At 33.2% G+C, this 21,809-nt stretch overlaps 1 protein-coding gene across 1 annotated transcript; it reads left to right on the forward strand.

Annotated features, from left to right (window-relative positions):
- Positions 1 to 250: 250 nt before the first annotated feature.
- LOC124355558 (IST1 homolog) lies at positions 251 to 19,333 on the forward strand. Its single transcript, XM_046806721.1, is given in 13 exon segments — positions 251 to 748; positions 7,199 to 7,331; positions 9,032 to 9,192; positions 10,263 to 10,425; positions 10,948 to 11,085; positions 12,651 to 12,710; positions 13,378 to 13,431; positions 15,067 to 15,120; positions 16,839 to 16,997; positions 17,202 to 17,269; positions 17,326 to 17,402; positions 17,445 to 17,527; positions 17,783 to 19,333. Coding segments are annotated over 13 exon segments (1,599 nt in total). The 5' UTR covers positions 251 to 479; the 3' UTR covers positions 17,963 to 19,333.
- The last annotated feature ends 2,476 nt before the right edge of the window (positions 19,334 to 21,809 follow it).

A 21,809-nucleotide genomic window follows, 5' to 3' on the forward strand; every position in this document is an offset into this window, starting at 1 on the left:
GATCGCTGAGTAGACCAGCTCCTGTCTCTTTTAATTAATTGAAAAATATATTTATTTATATGTAGCTTATAATAAACATTTTTATTTATAAATGGTTAACGAAACTGCAAATACTATTAAAGTTTGTTACAAATTTCTTTAACTTAAAATTTGGCAGCGTGGAGGCTTTCTTATATTAATCCCTTCCTGGTGTTATTCTGTAGTCTTTGAGAATGGAATGAGTCATCCAGTTGACTAACGTCATCTGTCAGGTGCGTTGTTATTTATTGGTTATCTATGAGAAAGAAATAAAATATTTCTGTCAAGAGTGTCAAGGCCTAACGTTGAAATGAAATGACTAATGTGATGTCTGAATTTTAGTTGACAAATTGCATAGTGCTGTTATTAGTCTTTTGAAGTTAACATAATTGGACCTTATAATTAAATAATAACATTTTTTATTGAATTTTCATTTCAAAGAGTTTAAATTTATTCATACAATGTTTCAAATTGATACGAATTATGCTAAATTAAAAACTAATTTGAGGTTGGCTATAGAAAGGTTAAAGTTGTTAGGTAAAAAGAAGACGGAATTAGCTCAAAAGGCAAGAAAAGAAATAGCAGATTACATTGCTGCTGGGAAAACTGAAAGGGCAAAGATTAGGGTTGAGTATATTATAAGAGAAGACTACATGGTAGAAGCTCTTGAACTCCTAGAAATGTATTGTGACATTCTTCTTTCCCGCTTTGGACTTATCACCCAAAACAAGTAAGTATTAGTATAAAAATTACTAATTTAAACTAAAAATCTCTCATAATTTAATTTCAAAACTAGCTGCAGTAAAATTAAGTTTTTGAGCGACCACCACCACATTGGAATCATGATTATCAATTAGAAATAATCAAAACTGTTGAATACAACAATTGACCTATAAATCATAGTTAATCATTGCCAGCTGTTTTGGGTAGGGTACGATAAGCGGACCCGGTTTTTTATATCGAAATTGGCAAACGATATTACTTAATCACAACCATTGATATAATCAATCAATACTGATTAATTATTTTGAACAATTAACTTAAAAAATCTATATCAACAGCTGTAAACACTTTCAAATAATACACATAGACTACAGTAATTTCAATTTGACATAAGTAACATTTATTATTAACCCTAGAACTGTTAATCGACATAATTATGTCGGTTAATGCCGCTTTTGTGGTGTTAACCGTCAAAATTTTGTCGATCAAACATTCCCTCCTATAATTACTTTTTATAATATACTCCGGTAACGTATCGATATAATTCATGCACCATTGGATTCGGGAAGAAAAATGCTAAGGAACAGATGAGTTTTATTCCTCTTTGTATTATGGTTATGACGTAGCAAGCTTGTTATTTTGAACGTAAAAGAAAACGCGACGCCGTTTGTTGTGACCGCCATATTGCCGCTGCCGTTCTGTATCACTTTCGTGCCGAGCTGTGGATATTTGTAAGTTTTAATAGTTTTACGCGAGTTTTAGTGTCGTATTTAATGTGTAGTGTGTTGTTTGATGTCGTAGTAGTGTAAACATATATATTTTAGAATAAATCAATTTCTATTTACTGAAATATGTTTGAGAAATTACCGGCTTTGTGTAGGCTATGGCAAAATGACTTGGCTAAAATTTATTTCACATAGTTTGTTATTGTTTTCACGTACTAAACGTTATTTATAGCACTCTTTTAGCTCTGAAGTAACTATTTATTTTTGGTAAATAGATAGTTTTCACAATAAAATATATATTTCCTGTAATTTCTTTGGTTATATATAATAACTGTTTGGGTTATTCTCTATTTTTTTAATATCTTTAGTTATATTTATAGTTTTTCTAACTACATAATATTTCCTATTACTTATAAACCATAAATTTATAAATTTTGATATAGTACAAGCTTTAGAAACTATTTTATATTTTGCTGAATGAAAATTTTTCGCAAAATTTTTGAATAATGGCAAAATTTAACTTTTTTTACTTTTCAAAAAATAATTTATGGTAATTATTTCATTAATACTGTATATTCTATTTTATTCTAAGTAATAAAATATGCAAAATAACATGTATTCATAGATAAATGTATTTGAAAAACTTGTTTTACCAAAGTCTTACGTGTACACCCGATTTTCAGAATTTATACGCATCGCTGCTTTTTGTTCTATAGCTTTATGATGCTTTCATAAATGTGTATAATGTTTATGTTTTTCTGAAACTAGATAAAATTTGACACAGAATGGCTATTTCACTTATAAATATTTCTCACTATAACTTCATTTGCTAGGTATGGTCCCCCCCAAATTTAAGAAATATTTTTCGTAAATTTTATATTTGATTAAAAAAAAGTGTTTATTAGAAAATTTTTGATGGTTAATTTTACAATATAGTGCAATTCTACGTTTAATTCTGAACACAAAAATATATACTCTTATTTATATTGCTTTTATTTTATATTTTTAATAATTTTTTTAAAAAAACCTTGCGCGAAGCTCCAAAACAGCCCGACACTACAGGATGAAATGACCGCCAGTTCTAGGGTTAAAAATGGCAGTCAATTTTAGAAAACTACACGACATTGCTTTGAAAGATGACAAGACGTGTTTTTAGTGGCTTCAACATATTGGACTAGTACCGAATAACCCATGATGTGAAATTTGTGGGAAAACAACAACTGTAACTGTGAGAGGAGCAAATATTGTCGTCTTCAGTTTTCATAATTTTGATTATAATAATTTGTTTGATCATTGTATATATTAAATTCATATTTAAATTTAAAACATGATTGTTATTGAGAACTATAGGTACTTTTATATCGATTGATAGTCTAGGATTTGAGATGCGAATATTAGGTATCGATGATTACATTCTTCGATATAAAAAACCGGGTCCGCTTATCATACCCTACCTGCTGTTTTTATTTCATTTACCATACATAATGGGTAGGGGATATAGTACGATAAGCTGACTTGGTCTTTATATCGATTAGTATAACCATCAATATTTAATATTCATATATTGAATATGAGTCTATGAATCTCTATAGTTAATCAACATATTCATACTCATAATAACATTTATATTTGAAAGTAAGATAGTTAATATAATACTCATAGTGACAATCTCTTAAATAACAAAGGAGTTAAAACAATCACACAATTATTATTAGAAATAAGAAAAACTCATAAATAATAATAAATGATAACAACATAATAAACGTGTATAACAGAAAATACGAAATATTTGATGCAACACTATTAGTGTTTTCTTTGAGGTAACCACTTTTAAGAAGTTGTTGAAAGCATCTAGAAAATCGTACATCTCTTTTGTATAAATACTCACATAGATGAACTGTATTTTTAGATATTCATGAATATTAAAGATTCGATAGTCATGAATATCAATGATTCGATAATCATGATTTTATTTATTTAATTTCCAACGGTATACCATTTTACAATGTGAGAAAAAAAACTTACAAGATTGCTAGGTTTAAAGTTCATGCATTCTTCACACAACATTCACTGTCTTACAAACTATAATAACAGATACTATATAATTTTGTCCAAATTATATAATGAAAAGTGTAACTATAATATGTTTATGTGTAATGTACAGGCCCAAAAAAGGTAAAACGAACAAAAAGATATTATGTAAGTATCACAGTTTTGAAGCAGAATTTAGAAAAATAACAACAATAACACTAAAGTAAACTCTGAAAAATACTGTAACAACTTAATAAATTATACAAAAAGAAAATAACAAGAATAGACTATATACTCCAATAACAATAATATACTTCAAGTAAAAACTGCAGTTTGAGCAATTGGTATCACTATTCGCTTTTATATCGCACCAAGATCGACTCCGCAGCAGCCAACCTGAAGGAGTCTACGTCTGGATATATTAGGATTCTCTGTATCCTAGGAATTGCGCTGTTTTGTCTGAAGAGCGTATGCAGCTGCAGCCTCACAAAAATCTCCTGAGACCTAGTTTTTGAAGGCACTCTTAGGTTAATTCTTTCGAGCAGTTGGGGACAGTCGATGAGAGCATTTAAAAGATTGTATAGGATCATGGCATCCTGGATCTTTCTTCTACCTTCAAGTGATACCAAGCCAATGTCCGATGCTATTTCTTTGGCCGGCACATCTCTTTAATGAAGGTTGTGCCTCACTCCCACAATTCTCACAAACTTGTCTTGAATTTGTTGAAGAGCCCTGATGTAGCCAATTGAAAGGGTGACCACACAATCGTCGCAAACTTCAACACGACGAGGGAGCAATATATAAAAATGGTTATGCCTTTTGTGCATCTGTTCACAAAACCCAGAAGACGATTAGCATGGTTCAAAACAGAGTTGATTTGAGCTTCTTGCGATAGGTCCGTTGATAAAAGCACCCCCAGATCCTGAATGGCAACCACTCTTTCGATCCTGTTTCCCAGTAGACTGTATTGGAACTCCTGAGTAGACCTCCTTCTGTTGTAAGATAAAACGAAGCTCTTACTGGCATTTACCGTCATAGAGTTATCCTGGCACCATGCAACTAACTTATTAATGTCCTCCTGAAGAGCAACACAGTCCTACTCATTTTTGATCTCTAGAAATATCTTCGTCGTCTGCAAAAAGTAGGACCTTGGAGGACAAGTACTCAACCAAAATTGGATGTGTAGACGTTAAATGGATTTAAGGCCCCAAATGGGAGCCCTGAGGTACTCCAGAAAAAGGAATGAATTCGTCCGAAAGAGCCGAATCGTAGCCAACAAAGAGCTTCCTGTAGTTTTGGTACGAGGAATACCATTCCAAAAGATTCCCTTCCAGTCTGTAGCTGTTTGTTTAGGAGAACTGTGTGGTCTACCCTGTCGATTGCCTTTGAAAAGTCAATGTAGATAGCGTCAACCTGGTTAGCCCTAGCGAAAGCTTCTTATATGTGTTCCTGAAACAGCACTAGATTTAATAGTATAGTAAAAATGTCTCTGTGCAGTCAAGGATGGTGGAGCATAGACCGATGAAAAAAATCTTGCAAGAAGAGCACATTTCTCAGAAGGGACCTCAGCAACTCTATCCAAGTGTATAGATCTGGTGGTGTTGGTAGAAGATTTACTTGATTTCGCAAAGCTCCAGAAAGCCCGCATGTTCTTTGGAATAGCTTCCTTGACTTGTCTGAGGTAGCGCTGATAACATTTAACGGACAAAGTCTTACACCGATTTCGTTATGAAGCAAAATTATAATACTTAATTCTTTTGAAAGTGGTTTTATACTTTTTGTGAAGAATTTTCTTCTGTATAACCAGGTTATTTAGATCATTTGAAAACCACCTGGGGAATGTAGGGTTCCCGACTTTTTAAAGGGTGTGTGCCGGTTTATTACCCCAGCAAGATTCGTGATAAATAGATCAAAACAGCCATTTACATCCTGGATCTTTGTTTCCCTTAACTGAAGTATATCAGAGTTGTACAAATGTCCCCGCACTTTACCCAGGTTCTGTAATTTGGCACATTGTGTTGGTCACTTTTTACCATAGAACTAAGATGTGACCAAGCCAAGTGCAAAGGTGGGTGATGAGGGTCCACCACCGTAAGAGGATCCAATGATTCTGTCACAGTCATGGAAGTATCCGTTGAAAAAACGAGGTCCAAGATAACATCTGACGCATTTTTGACAAAGTTGATTTGCTTCATTGCTATGTAGGTTATCCTGATTCAGGAGGATGCTCTGCACATGATCTCTGATCAGATGCCACAAAAGTTTTCCTTTGACAAACCCTTTAGGATTGTGATACCTCCTAGGGACGATTGGTCGGAGGGAAGGAAACTTCTTACACCAGCGGAGCTTGAATGGTTTACAGAGGGCCCTAATACAAAAAGCGGCACATGTGCTGGAATTGAGGGGGTGAGACCATGCAGGGAGCTGGTGGTTCCTATTGGTCCTTATCCTACAGATTCTCAGGTGGAGGTTACAGCCATTATGGAATGTTCTCGTAAGAATCTTCGACTGTGATATAGGAGTAAGATGATCAATATTTTCACGGATAGTCAGGCAGCACTGATGGCGTTGGACCCTTGTGTGTTCAAATCCAAACTTGTCTGGGATTGTTGCTATCAAGTCGTTTGTTCCCTTGCCAGAATCAACAATGTGACTGTTTGTTGGGTTCCTGGTCATAAAGGAATCCCTGGGAATGGTGATAATGTGATATGTTATAATTATACAAAACAATATTTTTGATGCCTAAAAGAAAAGTTGGAGTTTTCTAATGCCCCTCACAAAGTAAGTTGGGAAAAACATTTTTTTAATAGGCATTGAAACATTTAATGCTAGAGATTGGGGGTTACTGAATTATGAATAGTCTTATTTTGTCTTAAAAGTCGTCTTCATAAGAGTTACTGTCAACTGTTTCAGGAATGATGTGAACTTAATGCTCGGTCCCCTGTACTGCTGATGAATGAAACTGTCCTTTGAGATAGTGTAGCCTACAATCAAACAGTCTAATACATAAAAATTATAGGGAGTCTGACCATGAATAGGTAGCAGTTTATGTAAGTCAATAGGTTGCTTTTATTATGGAAAAAAGAGACTTCAAGTGCTTTCCTCATTTTTGGATACAGGTGATAGTAGAACTTCTGAAGAAACTTATTCATCCATTGTTTTCTTTTTGATCTAAAATATATTTTTCTTTTGTTTGTAGTACAGTCAAGGAATCAAGTCTCATTATAAAAATTTTTAAGATGACAACATGCTGTATACAGTACCCAAACCACTTATATTTGGACGAACATTTTTTTATATAGCCTGACACATAGCCTACTGTATTTAATTTTGATTTAGTGACAGACATGTAGCTGAAATGAATGGTTACATACTTTAGAGAATTTTTAGCACTTTTTTGTAGTGAAATACAATGTCTAGTGTGTATATAGAAAATTATTTTGGATGGTCTGAAACACTGAGTGGTTTAGGAAGTATAAAATAACCTTCAAATGTAGGGCCTCGGGAATCTTCTCTTGGGAAATTGTTGAGCTGTAAGACCTCATAAATGTATTCTAACTAAAACAAACTAGTTACTTGGTTCAATTCTAATGTATGTCTCAAAATTTTGGGGGAACTTGAGCCCCCTTATATATACCTATGTAGTGTAAAAACAGAGAGTTTGTATTATATTTTTGCACTGTTCATATTACCTGTTACAGAGGGATAGAGCCCAGTCTAGCTGAAGCGATATCTAGCCTTTTGTGGGTGGCACCACATCTTGCCAGCGATGTGTCAGAGATGAAGACCATCAGTGATCAGCTTACGATAAAATATGGCAAGAAATACACAGAGGTAGGCATCTGTGCTAGTTATTTATACTATGTACATAACAATCCTTACTTTAGATTAACTGTTAGTGCATAATTTACAGGTGGAGTTCATTATGACAGACCCATTTTTTATCAATATTGACAAATAATTAATTTTTTTTTTAGAATTGTCGATATAATCTATGGTTTAAATAATTAAATATCACAAGTAGCTTATATTATATCATATGTATCAGTTGTAACCACAAATTCAGTCTGTAAAAGTAATATTTTTGTATTCTAAAAGTGATTTTCGTCTTAAAACAATGACGTTGAATGTCAGAAAACTATTGAATAGTTTAAAAGATAATAAACTGTGTTTTTCCTGGCTTTAAAAATAATGGGCTGTATGCCAAAAACACAGTACCTATATAAAATAGAGGAAATAAGAGTTATGTGGGTACAACCCTTTCAACTACTTTTTAAAATTAGTTGCGCATTGCTATTCGAGAGAGCGTCTAAAGGGCTTTGAACCTTAAAAACATCTTATTTCCCATTTTTCTTTTAGTTATTGTGGTTCCATATTTTATGACTATGTTTTTTGTATTAAAATTAGCATACATTGTTATCTGTTGATAAAAATAAATATGGATGATTATATTAAGCGATGTAAAGGACGTGTCCGTACTCTACCTTAATTAATTCTTTATTATTTTAAACTCATGTATTATTAAATATAATAAACTCATGGTGATAATACAATTTTGAAAATATGGATATGAATATATATATATATAATGAATAAAGCAGTAACAAACACTTAAATATGAACAAGTAAATAATAAGGATAAATCTCTATCAACAAAAGATGAAGAAAAAGAAAAGCATGAATGTTACCTTAAAATATGCACAGGTACATTTTAAAAACAAAACTAAACTAATGCCAGAGAAAATCCAGAAATATAGAAGCTGACTGTCTAGCCTCACCCAGGTTATAGACATAGAAGTTGAATCCAGGACAGATGCCATAACCAAGATGAAGGAACCTTAGGATGGAGCTGTTCCTTAAGGTAACTGTGCTGCGAGTTGCTGAAATCTGACTGCAACCTGGTGTTGGTAGGGGTCTGGAAAATTATCAGTTCTAGCAAAGATGGACATCAGTTATACTGTGGAACTGCTGGTGCAAGAAAAATAGTCACTTTTGATGTCATTCTCCTACCAATCCAAAAGTGCAAAAAGTTCCCGGAAGTATTTAATCAACTGGAACCTCAAAATAATCAATAACTTCCCGGCGACCAATATATCTCACAAATCTTTAATTTTATTGAGGTTTGTTGATGGGGCTAAGTTTGTAAGGCACAACACAGATAATTTTTTTTTTAATGTCACCTAATACATTTTATTATGTTATGAAAATATTTATTCAATGTCCAAACACAACATTGGTATTGGTAAATTAGGACAATAATTTCAAGTTGATTTTGTCAATTATGATTTCAACTTTAAAGTTAAGAGTCTACTCTTTATGTATAACTAAATATTAAAATCATGTCCAATTAAGATACGGACAATCTTGAATAATATTATCACATCTATGGTTGTGTTCGTATTGTGACAGTTGCATAATTAATTGTCATAAAATGTGAACTAACTAATGTTTATATGCTAAACATTCTTCAATATTCCTATGAATAATGTGTAACTATTATAATAGACCTGAGCAGAAATGTAATCATGTTGCAGGCATGCCGTCTGGATGCTGTTGAAACCATATCAGAAAAGTTAAAACACAAAATGAGTGTTCAAGCTCCGCCCAAGATACTGGTAGAGAACTATTTGATTGAGATAGCAAAGATCTACAATGTGCCTTATACTCCTGATCCTCAGGTAACAATTAGAGATAAGTACGTTATTCTCTAGGCTACACATTTTCAATGTTGTTAAATATGTACACAGATTGATCATAATTAACGGTACTTTATTATTTTATGGAGGCCACTTTGTCTCTTTCTACTACTTGTCATTACGTGATATAAGTAGGTAAATAAATATGTATGTATTATACATAAAAATTGGTAAAGTTAACTTTTGGGAGTGCTCACATGATCTGAATTTGAATTTTGGTACTATCTCGGGGGATGTTTTTCTTCTTTCGCCAGAAATGTGGGTAGGCGCCGGAGTTGTCATTGAAGCCCGCTTTTCTGGTGAAAAAAGAAAATCATCCCTCTAGATAGTACCCAAATTCAAGCTCAGTAGTAACATATTTATGATAGCCTAATCTAAACCTACTTATATCGCATACAAACAAGTAGTAGATACGGAAAGAATGCCCTCCGTATAGAGTACCAAATTAACCCCCTAACTTTTTATGTGACACCCAATAGAAGAGGAAACAAACATTTCTAGGAAAATGGTACTTCCTTTTTGGCATATTTATTTAAAATATTTAAGTTATGAAGGGAAATATTGTTTGTGAAATTCAGTAACTAGTTTTTTTCTTTACAATTTACAATTGTAGTATTCTATAAAAGACATAAAACCTTAATTTTCATGCTGTATTTTGATCTTAACAGTACCTTTTCCTAAACGTTTAAACAAGGACTTTACATTTTTTATCGTAAGAAATTAAAATTTTGATTTTATATATAAAGGAAACTAATAAAGATGAAGACCTTGGATTTGCACTGAAGTGCTTTCTTGGGTGAGCAAATACGACATAACCAAAAGGGCATGTGTTTCTGTTAAATTAACAAAGTAGGATTGAAATATCTGTTTTGGAACCACTCGATTGCAGTACCCAGTAGTGAAATCATGTGTATGTACTACTCTGTAATATTTTTGTTCCTTTAAATAAAGTGAATAAATCTATACCATTTTAATTGTATTTACAAATTATACTAGACGATATTAAATTTTAGTTCGGAAATAATATCAAATCTGTGAAAGTATCTAAAGCTTGTGTATTGCCTGAAAGGTGATGAAAGGAAGCAGACCAAGCTAAGGGGGTGGATGCTTTGCTGTTTGGAAATGGTGATAACAACCTTGGCGGTGACACTCTTGGCCCTCGTCCTCCTGGCTTCAAGGACTACCCCCCTCCTCCTCTGGTCCCCAACAACTTCCAGCCTTTCGCATACCCGGTAAGTACTTGTCGTAGAGTTGAGATAGTAACCTAGGCAGTAACACTCTTTCCGTCGTCCTCCTGGCTTCAAGGACTACCTCCCTCCTCCTCTGGTCCCCAACAACTTCAGGCTTTCGCGTACCCGGTAAGTACATACTTGTCATAGAGTTGAGATAACAACCAAGGTGGACTTTCCTTCTCCTCCTCTGGTCAGCGACAACTTCCAGGCTTATGCTGACCTCGGGGTTGATGTAAGATACAATAGTTTTTTTTTTACATACCACTTTTTATGTTATCAATTATACTGTTATGAGCTTCTGACTTTATTTTCTTTAGTTTTAAACAGTTTTTAGCTTAAGGTTTTTTTTCATCTGAAGATGGAGAAAAATTCCAATCTTACAAATGTAGTGTTCTATTTTTTTTTTAAATAAAATATGACAATGGTAAATGTCTGAAATCCTGCTATCTCAGAAAAGTTACTGTCAATAAAGTAGGACCCATACCCAGAAGTACTATAATAATTGAACTAAAATTGTTACAGAATCTGCCAGAAAAATCAGTGAATCTGCCGCCGATGCAACCATTTCTTCCTCCTGCTGCGTTCTCGTACAATATCCCTCCTCCGGACGATTTACTGCCGAGTTACGACTCTGCCATCAAACCTACCAACTTACCTCAGGTACACAGGAGAGACTTGTTGAGTACGTACATTCTAAGTAAAACGTCATTGGAGTTCATACAACACGTCATTGGAGTTGGAATTAATACTGTCAAAATGCTAGTTCTTGTGATTTTTTATCCAGAAAGAAATTTGAGAAAAAAACATGCATAGAGATTGAAATGAAACAGAAAACCTTTTAGGTTGTGCAATTCAAATTTGATTCTTTGGTGTGTATAATTTTGTTAGAAATTATTAGCCTATACAGCAGTCTACCTCTGGTTTGGCCCCGGTTGATTCAGCCACCAGATAAACCGGTTGTCTTCTTGGAAAAAAATGTAACCAGGTCATCTCATTTCAGTTGAGAATTGATTTCGTTTGTTACATGTCTAATATGATTTGTGTTTAAACTGTGTTAAGTGTCTGCAGGAAAACATATTTGGAAAATGAGTAATAAATGTAATCACACAACAGTGAAAATGCTGATAGGCTTAATATTTTACAACGCCTGGGTAAAGGTGAATCAGTGAAAAGCATTTGTAGGGAGTTAAATGTGGGTAAAAGTTAATGCCAGTATAACAACACTACTGTTTGGGTGAATGTACTTATACTTCATTATAAAAACCATCTTACAGTTCATATTTGGTTCTAGTTTGATTCTGAAGTTATTAAAAAAATATTGCCAGTTAGTCCAACCGCTTTTTAATCCAGTCGAGGGTCCAGTCCTGAGGTCGCCGAATTAAAGGGAGTCTACTGTAGAATGTTGCTACCAATATATGTATGTTAAACATACATAATGATTTTGAAAAATCCATATAACATAAAAACCCATTTAAAAGTACAAAAAATATTGAACAGGCCTTTAATTTCCAGATTGGACTTCCCATCTATTAGAAGCACTAAACTTGAAGTTTAAAAAATGACTAATTATACATCAATGATAAATGGGAGTAAACATTCCATTTATCAGAATCAGAATCTTAACAAAAAAAAGCAAATAAACATCAGAAGATTTGTGTTGATTTCCTTTTTTCCATCATTACTCTTCTCAGCTTTGTTATGGCTATGGATCACTTCTTCATCATGCCCTAAGTGTTACCTCTTACTGATTTATAGGTCCACAAATAGCCTATTTAGGGAGGAAGGGACAATAGGTAGTCCATATTAATAGAGGCCCATTTTACTGGGAGCTAATTAAAATCAAAGTCACTCAGTCTATCTGCTAGATTGGAATTTATACTGACCCAGTTTGAGGTTGTGAGTTGTGGCCGAGTTCTAAGTTTACTAAATAAAATTACCACTAAAAACTTACCAGCTTTATGTCACTTGCTGAGGTAAACCGATAATTTTATTTTCAAGATATAGGAAACTATTATAATAAAAGAAAGATTTATATGTTAGTTAGTAGTGCCATTTACAATATAATAATATAAAATGAATAAATGTAATGTAATAGAAATAATAAATCTATTCTTCCAGTCTGTTAGTAACCTGGGATAGGGTACTTGTGAGGTATGGCTATAGTTTTTAAATTTTTATTAAATACAAGCTTGCTTTTTCTACAGAATAATGTTATTTTATTTCAGAATTTCCCTTCTAATCACCCTCAAGATCTTCCCAGTCCATACAGAGGTGACAATTCTCAGGTGACCATCAACTTTATGGCTATATAATAAGTTATTTGAACATATATTTTAGTAACCTACCTTTTGTTTTAACTTTTATCTCTTTAACACACTATGAGGAAGTAACGACAAAAATTTAGAATGTTATCTTTGTTAATAATTTGGTACTATCAAAAGATGTAGAGGAACCATCTTCATAGAGTTGGCAATTTCCAGAAGGATCCGCTCTGTAGAAACTGCTTGAATACTAGCTCTTGTAGTCGGGACAAGGGTGGTAAATTTCTCCAGGAGGACCTGATCAGTTGTTTTGGGTGGTTTGTAGAACTGCTGAAACATTAAACTGGCTGGCCTCTGGGGTGCGCAAAAGGTCCTTGAGACTTAAGTGCATGGCAATAGGTTGACCCTTAGAAGAAGTAGCAAAAGACTATGAGGATCCTCTTATCTCTTCCATCTTCAGACCAAGAAACCATGCATCTACTTTCCCCGCTGTGATTCGTGAATTGCACATTATTATTTAGTTTTCTAATTATTCGTTTCAGACAGAATAATAATAGTATTTTTTGGGTTTTTAATGGTAGTTAATGTTTTTTAAAAAAGTCATTAAGAATTTCTAGTTTACCTAAGTATTATAACACTAGTTAAATAAGCATGTCTTCTAATCTAAATCTCAAAATAATGCTTTTTGTAGGACTTTTCACCAATGAATCAGCCAGGACCTGCAATGCCTCAACCTCCCCATCAGGTAATCAGTAAATTTGATTATTTCCTTTTTTTTTTTTTTTGTACGTTTTTAGTTTAGTTATTGTTATATTTTGTACCTTAAAACAGTGATAAATACCGTAACTGCGGAATTGTGTTGTGGATCTCCACCCGCACGCTGTAGAAATGAAGAAACAACTGAAGGAGCTTGTACCAAACTTTAGAGGTTATCGATAATTTTTATTCACTAGCAGAACATCAGATGAGAGCAAGAGATGTAGTACTCGTTGGGAAGCAAAGCCAATTATGAAATCAATAGACAAATGAGAGCCAGTGAAAGTTGAAGAATGGATTTTTAATGGCTACTATCTCAGATCCGTGATAATGGGTCATAGGCCTTTAAAATAAAATAAATATTCTTGTAGGAAGGATCTCTGAATTGCAACAATATTGTGGAGAACATAAAATGTTGTATTGAATCCACAATATATTGTTAGTGCGCCAGTGTAGCTGAGATGCTAATAATAATAAGATATTGGATTAGGTTGGTGCACAGTTTTCTTTAATGTAGCTGAAAGTATACTGACGGTTATAGTCATTTTATCCTAAATGAGTAATGATGGTTTAACCATCCATCATGGGCTTTTACAAAAAGTCTTTTTACGTTCTATAGTGGCGTTCTTCACTACTATTTTGACTGTGAAATGTTCAAAGTAATTATTGCTGTAATGTGCCAGCTCCTAGCTCGACAGTACATACATATAACATAGCTTTGCCGCCAATATCCTGTAATTTTCTCGTGACAAGTCCATTTATATGCTATTCACAGTTCTTGTAATTCATTGATCATTGATGTTGTAGGGTTCTGACTCCTAGTGACAGATTGATTATTATAAAAAATAATCATTAATCAAACGCTGCTTTGTGTGCACTAAAATTTAATGTGAAGTAGCACTTAGCATATACGTATGTTTTAAAATATTATTATACTTTGTCAAAATTCTAAAAAAAGAATGTACAGTTTTAAAGCCAAAAAAGTATTAAAGGCAATAGAAATAATAAGGTAATAAAGTTTTATCCTTTATAATGTTTAAATACATTTTGAATAAATATACAATTAAATTGTTCTTCTTTTATGTGTATGTATGTATGTGTGTGTGTGTGTATATGTATATATATATATATATATATATATATATATATATCACATAATAATATATACATATAATTTTAAGTGATCCCAAAATTATGAGTAACGCCATTATCTTTGACAATATCTGACTTTGACTAATTAAACTCATTATTGACTCAATTACTTAACGAGTTTTTTAGGTACCTAAAATTATGTTGCTTTTCTGAATTTGCTGTTTTTTACAGATAAATGTTTGTAGAGTTTGTGTGTGTGTGTGTGTGTGTGTGTGTGCGTGCGCGCATGGGCGTGCATAAATAAAACCGTTAGTGATTAAATGAGTCAATAATGAATTTAATTAGTCAAAGGCAGATATTATTGTCAAAGCTATTAGGATCACTTATAGTTTCTGATCAACCAAGATTGTTTATACACTTAATTACTAAACATAATTATTGGAAGTAAACTATATTATAATTTTTCAGGAATTATGTTAAGTATATTTTAAAATTCTGGAACTATATTACAGTACTGAATTACTTGTTTCAGAACAATCTACCTAATGTGCCAAATAACCTACATACAACAGACCGGAACAAGCAGGTAAACTATAAGTGGATAATAAACGCAAACTTATGATGTCAGTGATGGAAAGAGGAAGCGTAATCAGCTACATCTTTCTATCTTACTCTTAATTTTTCTTTTATTTACAATGCCCTTTTTTCATTGTTTTCTTTCTTCTAGTACAATTTTTGATCTGTCTACCTTATTCTTAGTATTTGATGAAATCTTTCACAATTATTCATGTAAAGTAATATATTTATGTAACTTTACTTCCTTATTTACTCATTGGTGTTCATATTAACACTTTTATAATTTCTAAATCCGACATTTGAAATTACTTCATGTATAGAATCAGTAAGAATCATAATAACAATATATTTTAATAATAAATTTGATTTCTTGTCTGTTGAACTCTTATGCATACATTTAATTAGTTATTTCAACATTTTGACAGTTTTATTATGATATATGTATATACATATATTTATTGCATGGTTACAACTAACTGATAGATTTTGATTTAATTAAGTATGCTGGTGTTGGTGAATATGAATATGAATATAGATATATATATATATATATATATTCATTTGTTCATTTTAATAAATACAAATTCATAAACTGCTTGTACAATTTTTGTTAAGATTATATTTATAGCCAATTAAATGCTTAGCAAAATAGCATAAGCTGCATTTTCTTAAAAATTGTTGGTCAGATGTTATAAATATTTAATTTTCATTTCCTGTAAAAATACGATTGAAAATGTTTTGGACCCAAATAAGTTCCCAACCTGACGTAACAGAATTCTCTGGAAGTGTGGAATACAGTGTTTGGCATGGGAAAGGATAAGGATTATGCCATATTTTAGTACTATTTACGTTAACGTTCAGAACAGCTCAATACTTGTGTATTGAAAGGATAGTAGGATTTCGGACATTTGCCTTCGTTAAATGTTACAAAAAGTAGAACACTACATTTCGAGGGTTGAAATCTTATCGGTTTTATACACTTAATCCTTTAAGTGCGTTCCTGGATTTGTGGCGACACCCGACACGGGTTTGGTTGCATACTAAAACTCCCCAGAGCCGAATATTTTTTCCCATTTTTACTTTTTGACTTAACACGTTATTTAAAGTTTATTAAATAGAGTAAACGATTAACAATGTTTACAAACTTCTTAAATAATGTCAAATAATGACAACATATTCTCACTATCACGCAACTATCTACGAATAAACATCAGAAAACGCCTTGTAAAATATGAACGTAACCATTCCTGAAATTTTGTACGATACAAAGCACGTGACGTCCAAGTAATTTGAGTAATGTCCAACAAGATTGCACCACCAACTGGATAGCTATCTTCTAGACATCTCTAACATAATAGAACACCAAGTAACACAAAATAACAGCTAATAATATGAACACGAGTATATCCGGGGTATGACGTTTGTTCACACAACTAGAGTTGCACGATATATCTTGGGTGTGGCGGGTAAAGAACAATGAACTTTTGTTTATTCTTTTTATGTATAAATAAATTGGAATACAACTTAATGAATAGTATAAAGTAGTCAAAAGTGTTTTATCTATTGCTTTTAAAATATGACATCTCAAAGTGTAAACTTCCTCCAGAGCAACCAGGTTCACAAGCCGTTGCCGAGAGTTAAGCTGTCTCCTTTCAACAATCTGCTAGAGCTGCCATCAGTCCCAAGTGACATAATTAAGTTGTTAATGTAAGTGTAAACTTCCTCCAGAGCAACCAGGTCCCCAAACTGTTGCCAAGAGCCAAGCAGTCTCCTTCTGACAATCTGCTGGAGCTTCTGTCAGTCCCAAGTGACATAATTAATGTATTATGTAAGTGTAAACTTCCTCCACAGCAACCAGGTCCCCAAGTTGTTGCCAAGAGCCAAGCAGTCTCCTTCTGACAATCTGCTGGAGCTTCTGTCAGTCCCAAGTGACATAATTAATGTATTATGTAAGTGTAAACTTCCTCCACAGCAACCAGGTCCCCAAGTTGTTGCCAAGAGCCAAGCAGTCTCCTTCTGACAATCTGCTAGAGCTGCCATCAGTCCCAAGTGACATAATTAAGTTGTTAATGTAAGTGTAACTTCCTCCAGAGCAACCAGGTCCCCAAACTGTTGCCAAGAGCCAAGCAGTCTCCTTCTGACAATCTGCTGGAGCTTCTGTCAGTCCCAAGTGACATAATTAATGTATTAATGTAAGTGTAAACTTCCTCCACAGCAACCAGGTCCTCAAGTTGTTGCCAAGAGCCAAGCAGTCTCCTTCTGACAATCTGCTGGAGCTGCTGTCAGTCCCAAGTGACATAATTAAGTTGTTAATGTAAGTGTAACTTCCTCCAGAGCAACCAGGTCCCCAAGCTGTCTCCTTTGGACAATCTACCGGAGCTGCCATCAGTCCCAAGTTGCATAATCAAGGTGTTAATGTAAGTGTAACTTCCTCCAGAGCAACCAGGTCCCCAAGCTGTTGCCAAGAGCCAAGCAGTCTCCTTCTGACAATCTGCTGGAGCTTCTGTCAGTCCCAAGTGACATAATTAATGTATTATGTAAGTGTAAACTTCCTCCACAGCAACCAGGTCCCCAAGCCGTTGCCAAGCTGTCTCTTTCGGACAATCTATCGGAGCTGCCATCAGTCCCAAATGACATAATTAAGTTGTTAATGTAAGTGTAACTTCCTCCAGAGCAACCAGGTTCCCAAGCCGTTGCCAAGAGCCAAGCTGTCTCCTTCGGACAATCTGCCAGAGCTGCCATCCGTCCCAAGTGACATAATTGCCGGTGGCTCGTCTCACCACGAGACATCTGATGACATCGATTTTGATGATCTCGCTCGCAGATTTGAGGAGCTCAAGAAACGCCAGTGAGCTGCGAGATATTGCATCTTTTGTACATTGTTATATATTTGAAGTCCTGTAAAATGTCAAAGGATTCAGTATTCAATATAATGCATTCAGTAGAATGCTTAAATGCTTTTATGTAAGTTTCTATTTACGTTTAATTACAGAATCAGCATATAACTACTGTTATAATATATTTATATATGGTGTTCATACACTATTCAGTTTTTATTACACATTTCAGTAGGTTAAAGTAGGGGGGGGGGGAATTCATATCAAATGCCAGCTGACCATGCACGTGTGGTACTGACGGCCTCGATTGGGGCCGTTGTGAAACACTAAAAATAATTCTTCAACATTTTTAGCCACTTTAAATCCTCATTGTGCCTCACTTAATCTGCAGCGAATACGTTAACAAAAAAAATAGATGAATAAGGCGTAGTATTGACAAAAAGATGAAATGATTGTTTTCTCTACATAATAAGGAAAATAACTGCTTGTAATAGTGTCAACTGCTGTTGATAGATTGCGTAGAAATGCTACTACAAGTAGTTTCACATGCAACCACTGCAGCACAGCAAGCTCGCTGATCTAAACTCTCACAAGGACATTTTAGGGCTACAAAACACTTTGTTTTTTAAGATATTCGTCTTACTCAGGGTTTTTGTATAGTTTGGGAGTTAAAATTTTTGATTCATTTTGATTTAGAAACTCTTTTTTAAGCTACATTTTCATACGACAAATTTAATTAATTATCAAAAGCTAGGTTTCATTTTATGATTATAAATCAATTTACTGTTTACAAAACAGCATACTGTATTTTATTATGTTTTACTCATTTCTACTTAGCCATGTTCTGAATTTGGGATAAAATAATTTACTATAGACACAATTATATAATAATAACTCAAGGGGGATTGTATGAAAATTTGTTTGCAAAACACATTATTTGCTATTTTTATTTAATTTCCTTGTAAAATATATATTGCAGAATTTATCAGATTGAATGAGTTTTATCTCATATCAAATCTAACTCTTGTTATATAACTGACTGTTGTGAATACTAATGTAAATGTAGTTACAAATAATTATGTTTCTATTGTATTTATTTTATAGTGGGATAGGAAAAAGTCCTGGAAGTTCTCAATACTTTGCGATTGTTCACCAATTTTTTTTCGTCCTTCCATCTGTAGGAACAAACTTACAAGTATGCTCAATAATGGGGGGGGGGGATGAATGTAATTTGTAATTCAGTTTTTATAATTTTTGTTATAATTTGTCCATTTTAATGAACAACCTTGTTTATTGTATAGAGTTTTCTTATGGTACGGAAATGTGTTGCAAAATCCATGTTATTACATTGTGATAAAGCGTAAATAAAGTTTATTTTCTAATCAATTCTCGTTAATAATTTATCCCTGACTCATCTTATCTCATGAACAGCTATCAAAACAGTTTGTGGAGTACTATTTAGCTATAATACATGTAGTTAACACTTTCACTGCTGTTCTTTACTGAGTGATAAGTACTCTCATAAGAATGATAACGTGATATTTTTATGATAATCGTTAAGGTTTTCAAAAAAATACTACATTTACAGTATATTCCAAACGTTTATTACAAATATTTTTAGAAAAATATATCATCAATATTTTAACAATTTGTCATAACAGTATAACAAGATTTAAAAAGACATAATAACAGTATAAGAAGATTTAAAAAGAAAACATAAGAGTATTACACGATTACAAAAGTTGCCTTTGAGACAGGAATATTATATAATTCTATAGTTATTTAACATCACAAAGATTTGTTTCAATGAAGAAAGAGGAATGATTTCAATCAGAGAATACAGAGCAAAATAAATTTAAGACATCAAATGTTCACAGCACTATACAGCAAAGTTTATACATATAAAGCAAAGTTCATAGTTGATAACCTGTCAGTACCTGTTCGACTATGGAGTTTTGCAGCTGTAGTTGTGTTTAGTCTGATCATCAATACAACAATTCTAAGGAATTACAAACAAGAAATCACAAGAAAAGATTGTCAAGAACGAGAAATATATTGCTGTTCTGTTTTTATTTCTTTTATTTTGCTGAATACTGATAATATTCAACAGACTATTGTCAGTTATGTTGGCAGTATGAGTGAACGAATTGTCAAGCTTGATTACCGAAACGTATTTGTTGACGTTTTACATTTTGTGGACGTAGTTCTGTGGAAAAATTTTAAGGGTTGTAATATTTGAACTTGGTGTTGTGATTAGTTGTAAAAATGACAGCTCTGGATAGTGAAGTTGAACACTGCATGGACAATGACACTATTGTATGATAATGTGTAACATTGAGTGCTCAGTTACAAGCAGCGTCAAACTCTAAGTAAAGTGAAGATTAAGTTTTGGTTTTTCAAGTATTTAAGAATCCTCACGGTTCTAATCATGGTTTAAAATAAATATTTGCTTGATAGGCGAGTTTGGCCAATGCACTTAGTCTAGTAGGAAACTTGTTCTTAAGAGTTAGGGGAAAGGAATGCTACTGGTAAAGCCAGCAAAATTGTATAGTATCATACAGCTGATTACAAAATCAAAATCAATGAGATTAAATATACTTAATACATGATTTTAACCAACATTGACAAACTAAAACACAAATTTCAATTGAATTAAGTAATTAATTGTTTTAGTCAGTTCAATAATAAAAAAAATATTTAACACAAACTAAACGCATGCATAAACTTGACGATTCTTTAGAACATTATTTTCACTCATTGCAGTGGGAAAGGAAGTTCCAATATTTTGGAAAAAGACTCAGAGTAGTGCAGACTGACTACACTCAAAAGTTATGAACATTTCTCAGCAAATGGATAAAGGACTGTATGTAAATGCAAATAAATTATGATCACACTGTCAAGAGATGTGTAGACTTGCTATCAGGGTTATACTGGTTTATCTAAAATCCCGTTATACAGGACTGTGACTAATTGATGCTACAGACTACAGTAATTCATATGAAACCTGTACAGTGTGAAGAAGAGGGGGTCTATGTCTAGATCTGTACCCAAAACATTATTTTTCTCAAAAAAAAAACACTGAAAATAGTGATGGATCAAAGCCGAGTCACGAATATTCAAGAAAGATTCGAATTCCAGAATTCATCAAAGTGATTCGACAATCAAACTGATTTGCACTACATGAGTTAACGATTGCTAAAATGTGTTTTTGCTGTACTTTATGTAAAACATAAATACATAAGTAAATTGACAAATTATAGTACTTTTTTAAATAATATTTTGCTTGCAATTAGTACGAGTATTTACTTTTATGTAGCACCGCAAGTCTGCTGCGATTATTCGCGGACAGCAGCTGAATGGCATTATATAAATGACGATCGCGAGAGAACGTGATTTTGTGTATGAAAACTCGTAGATAGGTTACATAATTAACAAATTATCGTATAAATAATATTTTGCTTGCAGTCTTGTATTTAAATACATCCATCACTGCTAGTCTGCTGCTTATATTCAGCAGTACCAAACAACCGATTACTAAAATGAGTATTTGTCGTACATTGTGTTTGACGATCCGTAAATAGATAAAGTGCTGAAATCATAGACTGATAGGCCTCATGGTGTGCTTCCTGGGTGCACAAAAGGCCCTTGAGGCTTAAGTGCATGGCAATAGGCCGCCCCATACAAGAAGAAGATGAAAAAGAAGTAGTAAATTACTGTAATTTAGAAATCATATTTTACTTGCAGTTAGTATTTTCTATACTAATGTTTGTGCATCGCCGTGAGGTTGCCGTGTTTATTTGTGGACAACCACTGAATGGCAGTACGCATATTATCGATTGCTAAAACGTGTTTTTGTATTTGC

The sequence above is a fragment of the Homalodisca vitripennis genome, chromosome 2, assembly GCF_021130785.1.
Source record: "Homalodisca vitripennis isolate AUS2020 chromosome 2, UT_GWSS_2.1, whole genome shotgun sequence".
NCBI classification, from domain to species: Eukaryota; Metazoa; Arthropoda; class Insecta; order Hemiptera; family Cicadellidae; genus Homalodisca; species Homalodisca vitripennis.